A 12,579-nucleotide genomic window follows, 5' to 3' on the forward strand; every position below is an offset into this window, starting at 1 on the left:
CCGTAAACACACATAAACCCATAAAACCAGACACATAAACTCATCACACGAGACCTATAACTTAACTTCATCTACATACAAACCCTAATCATGGATACACAGCAACTCAATTAGAACTTCAATCAGAATAGCATAATAATAATTCAACAATAATCTTAAAAACTGGTGTCAGATAAATAATCACCGCGTATCATATATGAATTCAATTAATTACATCAACAACCAAATAAAAATTGAAAATCTACAAATAAGAAAGCATATAGATCGCAAATGTAAAATTTGTTTGAAAAAACCTGTAATAAACTCATCTACCACTTCAAATTCCTGCAAGGCAATAATCTCATTCATATCGAACACATGCAACGCAATAAAGATCAAATCTAGAGATGCAATGTCTAAAAATCCGCAAGAGAGCAAAAAAAGGAAACTACATTAAAAAAAAAGAAGAGAGAAAATAGCAGATAATGGTGAAAACTGGAGTGACAAATTAACATGTTAAAATTAAAGCATAAAACAATGTCGTTTGGATCAAGACTTCACAGTGCCCTGTGAATCATGGTTCACGATATAAATTACCGTGTACACGATTGGTTCGAATCAAACCGTGCTTAGGCCTTCTCCAATAGTATAAATTTTGGTGTGGATTTTGATGAGTTTTTGTAAGTGTGATTAGAAAAGAGAAAATGAGGTGAAAGAAAAAAAAAAAAAAAAGATAAAACAAAAACAAAATAAAAAACTGAAAAAGATTAAAAAAAAATATTTACGCGCCAAGCAGGCTGCACGCTCCACCTGGGCGTAAGAGTTGCGTCTCACTTGCGTGAAGCGCAACTCTCAATTCACTTGGTGGGTCCCTTAATTTCTGAAAAATCTCAACAGTTGCAGGGAGACCCAATGTCATCTCTCTCCTCACCTTCTCTCTTCCAAGGTGGCAACTTTTACCTAAAAAACAGTGAAAGAACCATGAATGGAGATGGCCTTATCCCTATTAACAAGTGGGCCAAGGCCCAATATAAGTGTTGACGGGCCGGCCCATTTATAGCCCATAGAATTCTAGCTCACTCAAAAGTCAAAACCCTAAAGATGACCTTAATCAAACCGTCGTTACGGGCTGCACCTCCATCACTGAATCTGAGCCGTTAATCGTCATCTGGACTTCTGTATAAAGTCTCACTTCTAGGGTTTCTCAGGAACACAGCAGTTGCCCGACGGCTCCAAAACTATTCATTTTCTTTCGCGTCGTTGCTCTGAGCTCGGAGGTAAGTTCGTTGCAGTTACATTTGATTATATTATATCTGTCTATAATTGTTGTATGAGTACAACAGATCTGGCTTTTCTAGCATGACACTCTATGTAATCACAGTTTCAGTTATTCGTTTGATGTTTTTTTGGCTATTCCTCAAAGAAAATTGTGTTTTTTAAAGCTGTTTTCTGAATCTGTCTATTGATCTTGAAATTTGTTTTCTCAAACACGTTATAAAGCCGCAAATTCGAGATTTTTTTAACATGGTTGAAGATGGCTTATCTTGGTACGAGTGGACTTGTAGGTTTTGTACTGATTCCTAATGATGATTGAAATGCACGCCCTTAAATATGCGATGAGTTTAATCAAGGCTGGAATCTCCAAAGGGCTCTTTTGCACATATCTCCACTATGCTGGGGTGCTTGCAAAGAAATACTACAGAGCCCAGAGAATTGGCATTTTCATGGTGCCATAGGCCTTTGGTCAGGGTGTATTTCTAGTTGTCATTGGAAATGGTGGAAAATTCACATGATCTACTTGTCTAAGTATGCCATCAATGTAGATTTATTTGTATAATTGTATGATCTGTTGGTTCAGGTCTCTTTCTCCAGTTCCTTAGCAACTTATAACTATACCTCGTTTGAGTTTTATACAATTTCCCTCTGTCTTTGATTTATAAAATCTTTTGGTGTTCTGTTGCATTTGGAGACTAGTTCTTCACTTGACGTGCATTATGCAATGGATATCTCTTCTGTTGCTTGTTAAGTTGCTGCTGTGCAGTTTCTTCTCCAATTTGTTAAATACATAATTATTTGTCAATGCACACAGTTGCCCTTGTCATATAATGTTAGGACCCAGCTTTGAAAACATTTGAGTTGAATGCTCAAATTTAACACACTTTTCCAACCATTAACCCACCCAACCTATGTGGATCTGGTGCAAATGAATACACATTGGTTGGATCAAAATTGCCATTCCACTTAGCAGGTCAGTAAGTGGAGGCCGTGGATAGTAATGTCCAATACAGTTAGTTTTTAACAGTAGCTATCCAATACCTATCATCTACTAGATAAAGGTACCATGGAGTATTTATTCATTGTTACTTGTTATGTATTTTAATTAAATTTCATTGCTTTAAAATTTAATTTGTATGAAGAAAGGAGTTATATCTTAGTCAACTCCATATTATTAAATTGGGGAATAGTTGAATTTGGGATGGGGTTAATGACTTATAGTATTTGAAACTAAACAGACCATTATGTTTTAAGTAATTTTTTTCCTGATGCAGGGTTCTTAATTGTATGATAAAATGATAAATTACTTCCATTTTTTTTGGTTGTCACACAAGAATAAGGTTTTTGAGTCTTTTGTACAAAAATTAACAGGAAAGAAATCATGTCCCATCGCAAGTTTGAGCATCCAAGACATGGCTCTTTGGGATTCCTTCCTAGGAAGAGAGCCTCACGCCAGAGAGGAAAAGGTTATCCAAATATTTTATTTTTTGGCATATTATTTGCATTGTATCTATTTTCTGGCTGAAATTTCCATTGTGCTTGGTATTTATATGTTGTATTGTTAATTTGTTATGCGCTGTGGTATGACTCGTTTTCATCATGATGCTTAATTCTTTTGTTGTAAAGAAAATACCATAATTTTCATTATTACTGGATTCTTCATCATTGTTCTTTTGTGGTTTGATTTTAGTTGTTTTGTGCATTTATTTCTAGGAGTTTATACTCCATAGCTGATCACTAATGCCCTTCCGCTGTGATATATATATATGCAGTGAAGGCATTCCCTAAAGATGATCAAACTAAGCCATGTAGGTTGACTGCTTTTGTTGGATATAAAGCTGGTATGACTCATATTGTTCGAGAGGTTGAGAAGCCAGGATCAAGTAAGTTTTGATTTGAAGGATATATAAGTGAAGTTAGCATTATAAAGAACTGAATGTGTATATTGTGGCTGTTTTACATTTTACTAGACGGATAAATTTGGCCTCCTTACCAGCTTTGATTAAAGGGTTACTAATGAAATAATACACTGGATTAATTTGCCTTGCATAATATGTTTTTTAAACAATAATCAATTGTATGTCTGATGGATTGGCATATGTATAGAGCTGCACAAGAAGGAGACATGTGAAGCTGTGACAGTAATTGAAACTCCTCCAATTGTTGTTGTTGGAGTTGTTGGCTATGTCAAGACACCACGTGGGCTTCGCTGTCTGAATACAGTCTGGGCACAACATCTCAGCGAGGAAGTGAGAAGGCGATTCTATAAGAACTGGTGCAAGTCCAAGAAGAAAGCTTTTTCTAAGTACTCAAAGAAGCTTGAAACTGAAGAAGGGAAAAAGGAAATTCAATCTGAGTTGGAGAAGATGAAGAAGTACTGCAGTGTCATTAGGGTCTTGGTCCACACTCAGGTATTTTGCTTTCTGCCGATTTTTCTTTTCATATTCTTTTATTTACTGTCTATTTTCTTGCTACTTGGTGAATTTATGCTGTTCAACTTGTATATTGTTCTTTTTTCTACAGATAAGGAAAATGAAAGGTCTTAAGCAGAAGAAGGCACACTTGATGGAGATTCAAGTCAATGGTGGAACAGTAGCTCAGAAGGTTGATTATGCATATGGGTTCTTTGAAAAGCAGGTTCCTGTGGATGCTGTTTTCCAAAAAGATGAGATGATTGACATTATTGGGGTGACCAAAGGTAAGGGGTATGAGGGTGTGGTTACTCGTTGGGGTGTAACCCGTCTACCTCGGAAGACCCACCGTGGGCTCCGTAAGGTTGCTTGTATTGGGGCATGGCATCCTGCTAGGGTGTCATTCACAGTTGCCCGTGCTGGTCAAAATGGTTACCATCACCGCACAGAGCTGAATAAGAAAGTCTATAAGCTAGGGAAGGCTGGTCAGGAGTCCCACTTTGCCATAACTGAGTTTGATAGGTTTGCCCCTATACCAAATCTTCTTGCTACTTTTCACAGTATATTTCATGCCCATTTAGTCTTTCACTCTTTCATCTATTATGTGATCCAAAGCAAATAGGTATCTTTTTAGTGCTTATTCTTCTCACTCTTGCTAATCCTGTTTTGTCAGGACCGAGAAGGATATTACCCCAATTGGAGGGTTCCCTCACTATGGCATTGTGAAAGATGACTTCATCATGATAAAGGGTTGCTGTGTGGGTCCAAAGAAGCGCATTGTCACCTTGAGACAGTCCTTACTGAACCAAACCTCCAGGGTTGCGATGGAGGAGATCAAGCTCAAGTTCATTGACACATCCTCCAAATTTGGCCATGGCCGCTTCCAAACTACCCAGGAGAAAGCCAAGTTCTATGGACGACTTAAAGCTTAACCATTTTGTTTCTGAGAAACTTGTTCTTCATGTATCTTCCTTCCCGGATGCTTATGCAAATTTTGAGATATGTACTGGCAACTGTTTCAGTTTTGAATTTTAGTTGATTTTGGCAATGATTAATAAATTGGTTGAAAACGATATTTCGTTAGGAAGGCTGGCTTGCAATTCTCTGTCGCTTGTTCACGTCATTCTAATCTAGCTTTTATGCCTGCTTATAGTTCTATTATCCTATTAAAGGGTTGGTCAATTCAATTGGTTACATAATTGATTAAAAGATTGGCAAGCTAATTTGACTTTTATAACTGATTGAGTGATTGGTGTAGGCTGAAATAAATACTATAGGAAACCGAAAACTTAATGTAATAAACTCAAAATTTTACAAGCTATTTTGACTTTTATAACCTATTGGTTGCGAAAGATCGATGAGGTGTTTGGTAAATTTAGCAAAGTTATAAATACTTAGGCTATGTTTGGTAAATTTAGCAAAGTTATAAATACTTAGGCTATGTTTGGCAAAGGTAGCTGAAAACTGAAAAGCTATAAGCAATCTGAAGAGCTGTCAGGATTGTTATGAAAGTGTTTGGTAAAATTAGTTTTTTGATAAGTTGATAAATGTAAAAAGACTAAAAAGAACATCTTCATACAATTTAAATGATTTTAAATTTAAATAGGTTTGTTTATATATTAAAATATAAAATAATGAAATCAATATATTTAAATAAAATATAAAGTAAGAACATATATTTGAAAATATATAAAGTAAAAAAAATATTTATAATTCATAAGATTAGTTCATACAAAAATTAATATTCAAACACAAATGTCAAACTGAAATTACAACCAAACATAATAAAAAGAAAATGTTAAAAGTGTTTTAATTGAGAGGGGTAAAAGATATCATTTATTTAAAATAATAAGGATAAAGATGGAAAAAAGTTAAAAAGCTACTAACTTATTTTTGAAAAGCTACCTCAAGTAGCGTTTCAAAATAAGCTCTTATTTTAAGCTACTAACTTATTTTGAGAACATTACCAAACAAAGCTTATAGCTTATTAGTAGCTTAAAATAAGCTATAAGCTCCTAAATAAGCTCTGCCAAACAGAGCCTTAGCAATTATAACAAATTAATTAATTAAATACTTATGTTCACTATTTAAAATCAAATAATTAATAGTGATCAAACATATAAAAATTAGTTGATAAGTAAATGTGTTACCATATCTATGATACTCCTAGATTCAAGTGACACCATTTGTTTTTAGAAGTTTTTTACTTTGATGAAGAGAGATAGTGAGATGGAGGTGTTGACTCGAATATGAGATGTCTCATATAGAAAGTAAAGTGATGCTATCAAACTACACAATGACTTTTTTGTTTTTGTTTTCCTTATTTTTCTCTTCCCTCCTCCATGTGACAAAAAAAATTATAAAAAGTTCAGTTAATGGTGTTACTTTTAGACAACTTTGCAGTTTTCTTTTTCTTTAAATAATGACTACACACATCAGTTCTTATGCTTCCCAACGGATGCATAGGACAATTCTTATACCTCACAATTGATCCATGTTACAACGTAGTATCTGTTCATGACTACTTTCTCAACCTACTAAAGCACAACGCAACGAGTCAACAGTTGCCTCCACTGAGGCTCGAACACACTCCCATCATCCATGTAGGAGTGTTAATCGGGACACCGGATGCCACTTGACTACAAGGTCTTTGGCAGGATCTTGTGATTTATTAGTGATACCAAATTGCTTTCCTATATAAGAGGTTTGAGTTCAAGCAATTTGAACAGATACTGTACTCTAATAGAGTCACTAATATTAAAAAACATAGCATCCCTAATTTGGGCCGAGGGATAAGTCTTTTTTGGGCCCATTTAGCAGGCTTTTAAAACTATTTTAGGGAGTCTATACTAGCCCAAGAGACGAGACGTTGCGTTTTCGGCCTGACCCGATCCCCCTCACAGATCATCTGATTTCTGATCGGTTTGGTTTGGTGCGTCATTCATTTTGCTCCTTCACTGAATCCCACTGATCTCGTTTTTTCTGCTCCAGACCGAAAGAAGGGGCGCGAATCGAGTGTTTCTTCATTGAGGTATATACTCTTCTTAGATTTTCCGTATCTACGGCTCCGATCTGCTCGTCTAAATTTCCGGCATTTGATTTAGGGCTTTCTACTATCCGATCTGTTTTTTCCTTATAAGGAAGCAACGGAATCTCGTGTAATTGTCTGAATTTGTAATACATACTGCTCCGGATCACATTGCAACGCTGATACTAGACGTTTTAGTTGTACAGCAGCTCATAACAAGTTGTTGAATAGTCGGAGAGCTTGTATCTATTCTCTTTAATCTTTTGTTTTCCTTTTGAAATTTGCAGGTCCGGTTTCTGATTCAGCATAATTGACTGCTCATTCTAAGGATCGAGAGTTCAAGATGGTGAGTGTTCTCCACGTTTTCTCTTGTCAAAAGCTACAGTACTTGAGTTCGGGCTTTATATTTGCAGGATTTAACCATTTCGAGTTTTTGATCGATCTGTGATGCAGGTTGTTCTAGCAGCTTCCGTTGTAACCAAATCTGGGAAAGGTAATTTATTTCCTTCCTTGATTTCTCAATTCTCAGAGCTGATGTGGTGTGAATACGGAGCTTTTAGTTATTTTAGGCATTGAGTTTACAGCATTGCTTGCTGTGGCTACTTCTAGAACAACAATAGTGCTAGCTATAGTTTATCCCTGCACACATGTGTATTAGAGGGTCACAGAAGTAATATAACTATTTAAGCCTAAACTTTGCTTCTAATTTTGGTTATGTGCATTAATTATTTAATATATAATTTTGTACAAAATAATTAGAAAGAATTGATACATATCATAATGGCTACAGTCATTATATTTAGAACCTGTTGTTATACTGGCAATTGTTTAACTGAATTACAAGATACAAGCTTCTAATTAAGTAGTAGGGCTTTGACTAATGTATGAATGATTTTACTGCAGTGGAATGCTTACATTAGTCATTGTTTATATTAAAAAAAGACCAATTTGGTTCAATCATAATTTATGTGAAAAGTTATTATATTCAGTTGTTTGATCTCCCTTACTTGAGAGAGAGGGAGAGGGGGTGGGGGACAAAAGTAGAAAAGGAGATTAATAGAAAGAAAATTGTTGATGAAGAACCTTGAGAAAATGGGAAAGATGATCTAATTTGATATATACCGAAGTACCAATTATTAAAAAAAAAAGGTACAAATTGATTGTTCACTTTATTGATGTGGGATATGCTTTTCAATAGTTCATTTCATGCAATTATGCCTAAGTTCCTCAATTTTGGTCAGTTCATTGGTTAATTGGAATTTTCACCATTGATTATTATTTCATTTCCTGGCAGCACTTGTTTCGAGGCAGTTTGTGGACATGTCTCGAATAAGAATTGAGGGATACCTTGCTGCTTTCCCCAAATTGGTTGGAACTGGAAAACAGCACACATATGTTGAGACTGAAAATGTGCGATATGTTTATCAGCCAATAGAGTCTCTGTACTTGCTGCTTGTGACTAACAAACAGAGCAACATTCTAGAAGATCTGGAGACACTTAGACTGCTTTCAAAACTCGTATCCTTTGTCTTATTTATTTTCATTACCTCAGTAAGTGTGCTCGTGAATATTATAATCAGCTGTATATTATTTGTTCTAAATTATATTCAATTAATTGTGCTGCATTCTGTTATCCACAAATAATAAACTGGTAATCTCACTTGTATATTACTTCTTAGCTACTACAGCCTGCTAAGTGCTAACATCTTTCTTGTTAGAAAGAAAATACCATAGCTTAGGAGGCTTCCTGAAGTATTTGTTACGTTTTAATGCCAATTCCTTAACTACAATTAGGTGCCTGAGTATTGCTATTCCCTAGATGAGGAGGGCATATGTAAAACAGCATTTGAGCTCATTTTTGCATTTGATGAAGTCATATCTCTGGGGCATAAGGAGAATGTTACAGTTGCACAAGTCAAACAGTACTGTGAAATGGAGAGTCATGAAGAAAGATTGCACAAGATGGTCTTGCAGAGCAAGATTAATGAAACTAAGGATGTCATGAAGCGCAAAGCTAGTGAGATTGACAAAAGCAAGGTAACTATGAGGGTTAATGAGATGTTAGCCTCTCTCTCTCTCTCTCTCTCTTAAAAAGAGAAAAAAGTTATAATCTAAAAAACATTGTTTTCTATGGACCCAGTGGGCCAACAAAGAGATCCACCAGCAAAAAGGGCGATACTTACTGCTACTATACCTCTTCCATACCAAAAGTCTAGTTGCTTCTCTGTTTTTTGTATGGTGGCACTGTGATTTGAAGCCCATGTTAGAGGCTACTAGACATCTTGTAGAGCTATTCTTTGTTGGTATCCTCATTTTATCTGATATTGGATATTATTATTGCTTTGCAGATTGAGAAGAACAGAGGAGGTGAGAAAGGAGGTTTTATGTCCCTACAGTCAATGGGCTCTGGAAGAATTGATTCTGGTTTTGGCAGTGATACAAGCATATCTAATACTGGAGGTGGTTTTGGCAGTGGATTTGGATTGCCTGCTGATATGGATTCATTCTCTACCAAATCAAAGGGTTAGCATTTCTTTTAAGATATAACCAAAAAAGAGAGAAATAATGTTGCACTTATTGGCGTTTAAGTATCTTTTTGATGCCATCCATGGGACTTGGGAGATATAACTGATCCTAATTTTTATGATTAGGTCGCCCATCTGCATCTGCTACAGCTCCACCAAAAGGTCTTGGTATGCAGCTAGGAAAATCACAAAAGACCAACCAATTCTTGGAATCACTGAAGGCTGAAGGTGAAGTTATTGTCGAGGATGTTAGACCTAGTATAGGCCAGTCTAAGCCAGCAAGTCTTCCACCAACTGATCCTGTCACCTTGACTGTGGAAGAAAAGCTTAGTGTAACACTAAAACGTGATGGTGGAGTCAGCAACTTTGACATGCAGGGCACCTTATGTCTCCAAATTCTTAACCAAGAAGATGGATTCATCCAAGTTCAGGTTGTCCTCTCTTTCTTAACACATGACACACACTTCCCTTCAGCCAATGAGGAATGTGTGTCTATTTAACTGTCCTTATTGATATATTTGGCCACATTTAACGAAAAGCTTATAACTTGTTGGAGAGGGGGAATTCTTATTATTATGGTAAATTTACTTCCCATGCAATATTGTACCAATGGGTTATTTTTTAAAACTCATCTATTTTTATGTAATTGGAAAATTGATTTTAAATTTTATTTATTTATAAATCTAATGCATGTGTGTATGGTAGGAGAGGGAGNAGACAGACAGAAAGTGTAATGTTTAGGAGATCTCATTCAAATTCAATAACTATAGTGAGTATTGAATGAAGATACTTTTGTATCTGATTAAAGTGTGGGGAAAGTGAACCTGAGGTGGGTCATAATTATTAAGCAATGCTTACTTGTATCATCTTTTTAAAAAATAAATTTTCTATTAAGGTAATTAAGATTCATAAAAGCAACCTGTGGTTGATGCTAGATAGTTTACTTAGAAGTTTAGTCACTGTCATTCAGTAATCAGAATGACTTGTATATTTTACATGACTATTTAAGAATGATACTGCCGTATTCTTGACACTTGTTAGTCCAATTTTTTTACCTTGCAACTTATCTTAATTGCCCCATTCTTGATGCTTGATAGTTCAAAACTTGTTCTTTGCAACTTATTAACGACAATTATTGTTGTTGTCATCATTATTATTGCTTTGTGCAACTTTCAGATTGAGACCAGCGGTAATCCAGCAATCCTTTTCAAGACACATCCAAATGTCAACAAGGAATTGTTTTCCAATGAAAATATTCTTGGCCTCAAAGATCCAAATAGGCCTTTTCCCGCTGGCCAATCTGGTGATGGTGTTGGTCTGTTGAAATGGAGAATGCAATCAACAGACGAGTCAATTCTGCCATTGACACGTAAGCTTTATTTGCTGGTCTTCTTGCTCTTTGATTGAATTACTGTTAAGAAATTTGTCCTCACAAATACTGAAATACATGAAGCTGGAGAGGCCTTTTCAATATAGGGTTTCAATACATATCAACTTAGACCTTTATATGGAGTATAATCTAACACACATTACATCATCAGTATAACCCTAACTAATCATAAATATCAGTCTAATTCCTAACACACACTCTGTCTGTCTTTGCTATCTATTATTGGTTCTGCTTTATCCTTTCTAATCGATGGCTTCAATCTTGCTATTTTAGTTAACTGCTGGCCTTCAGTTTCTGGAAACGAAACCTATGTCAACATTGAGTATGAAACTCCAGCAAACATTGATCTTCAGAATGTTATAGTTTCTGTGCCTCTTCCAGCTCTCAGAGAGGCCCCAAACGTACAGCAGATTGATGGGGATTGGAGGTGAGGCTTTAACTCACAAGTTCACACTATTATACATAATTGACATGCATGTGAAAAAAATAGCAAACAACCCCCAGATAGTAGCACATCTTACCACACGTTTGAAGATTAAGACAAGGGAATCCACGGATCAAGTCCCTGTAATTAGTAGCAGAAAATGTTGAACTTAATTAATACATCTTACCACACGTTTCAAGATTAAGACAAGGGAATCCACGGATCAAGTCCCTGTAATTAGTAGCAGAAAATGATGAACTTAATTCTTTTATACTAATATCTGTTTGTACCTTTTTCTCATATTCGAGGGTAGGTTTCTCGTAATTAAATATTTGCAAATGTTTCATGTTTGCATGACCAAGTTGCACTTGGAGATTAAAGAGTGTGTGTTTGATTACTAATTTAATAATCTTTATTTGCAGGTATGACTCCAGAAATTCTGTTCTGGAATGGTCTATAGTTCTCATCGATGCCTCAAATCGCAGGTCAGCGAATTTTGAAGCTTGTTGCTTTGTACTACATGGTGTACAACCTTTACACTTGTTTAGTTTCTAATGTGGAACCTATTGTGTGTTGCAGTGGATCTCTAGAATTTGTTGTTCCTGCAGCTGATCCATCATCCTTTTTCCCAATATCTGCCCGGTTCTCCTCTTCAAAAACTTTCAGCGACTTGAAGGTTTGCTTTTTGCTTCAATTTGTTGTATTACTATTTTACCTCACTGTTAGCCTTGGAGTTATATGACCTTCGTGGGAATTATGTGCATAATTGGACACAAAACAATGCAGGTTACCAACATTTTGCCGCTGAAAGGTGGGGCCACACCAAAATACTCGCAAAGAACTCAGCTGGTTACTGAGAACTACCAAGTGGTCTGACAATACTCAAACAGAAAGATGTGTAGCAATTAGAAATTGTTCAGTGTTTGAAATGCAAAAAAAGTTCATCCTCTTTAACCGTTTTGTTTACCAGTGTGGAATTTCAAGACTGAGTACTGCATGTATATGGTGGATGGTGTTGGATAGCACGAACCATTGCTTCCTTTGATTAGAGCTTAGAGTTGGACATGTATGCGGCAGCTAAAATGTGCACTAAAGTTGTACTCTAATTTCTTTAGTCATGGTTTTCCTCCTTGAACAACAGATTATTATATGAAGAGGTTGTGTGTTTTTCTCTATAAATGCTTTCCATTCTAATGCACTGTAATATGCCAATCCTTATACTATGAATCAGGGTTTATGGATTCTGGTGCATGTATGTGTTTTATATTGTGAGTTTGTGTTTTGTGTTATGAAATTTTGTATGTTAAGAGTATAAATTTTGTATACAAATTAATGATTGTCTATGTTATGAATTTATGCATCTTGTGCTGTGAAATTTTGTACCTATGAACACAAGTTTTGTACCTATATCAGTTTTGAAAAATAAATAAATACTCCGTATATAACATATGCATGTGCCTTGTATTGTGATTTATTGTGCTTTGTGTAATGAAATTCTGTATTTTACGAATATGAATTTTGGACCTCGTGATTCAGGGTTCATGTGT

General features: G+C 35.6%; 3 protein-coding genes across 4 annotated transcripts in view; all 3 read left to right on the forward strand.

The window, feature by feature from the left end:
- The window catches only part of LOC116027221 (sterol 3-beta-glucosyltransferase UGT80B1), a 713,221-nt gene that overhangs the window by 269,531 nt on the left and 431,111 nt on the right, over positions 1 to 12,579 (forward strand). The window lies entirely within an intron of this gene.
- LOC116027399 (60S ribosomal protein L3-like) lies at positions 1,174 to 4,752 on the forward strand. Its single transcript, XM_031268995.1, has 6 exons — positions 1,174 to 1,256; positions 2,626 to 2,720; positions 3,027 to 3,137; positions 3,361 to 3,665; positions 3,778 to 4,187; positions 4,339 to 4,752. The coding sequence occupies exons 2-6, from the start codon at positions 2,636 to 2,638 to the stop codon at positions 4,595 to 4,597; spliced, it is 1,170 nt and encodes a 389-aa protein (XP_031124855.1). The 5' UTR covers positions 1,174 to 1,256; positions 2,626 to 2,635; the 3' UTR covers positions 4,598 to 4,752.
- Positions 6,554 to 12,283, forward strand: LOC116027201 (coatomer subunit delta-2). The gene is made up of 12 exons (XM_031268682.1): positions 6,554 to 6,696; positions 6,981 to 7,039; positions 7,147 to 7,186; positions 7,988 to 8,211; positions 8,488 to 8,730; positions 9,042 to 9,216; positions 9,345 to 9,649; positions 10,395 to 10,587; positions 10,882 to 11,035; positions 11,455 to 11,517; positions 11,612 to 11,708; positions 11,819 to 12,283. Exons 2-12 carry the CDS (start codon positions 7,037 to 7,039, stop codon positions 11,906 to 11,908), a joined length of 1,587 nt encoding a protein of 528 aa, XP_031124542.1. The 5' UTR covers positions 6,554 to 6,696; positions 6,981 to 7,036; the 3' UTR covers positions 11,909 to 12,283.

The sequence above is a fragment of the Ipomoea triloba genome, chromosome 1 (assembly GCF_003576645.1).
Source record: "Ipomoea triloba cultivar NCNSP0323 chromosome 1, ASM357664v1".
NCBI classification, from domain to species: domain Eukaryota; kingdom Viridiplantae; phylum Streptophyta; class Magnoliopsida; order Solanales; family Convolvulaceae; genus Ipomoea; species Ipomoea triloba.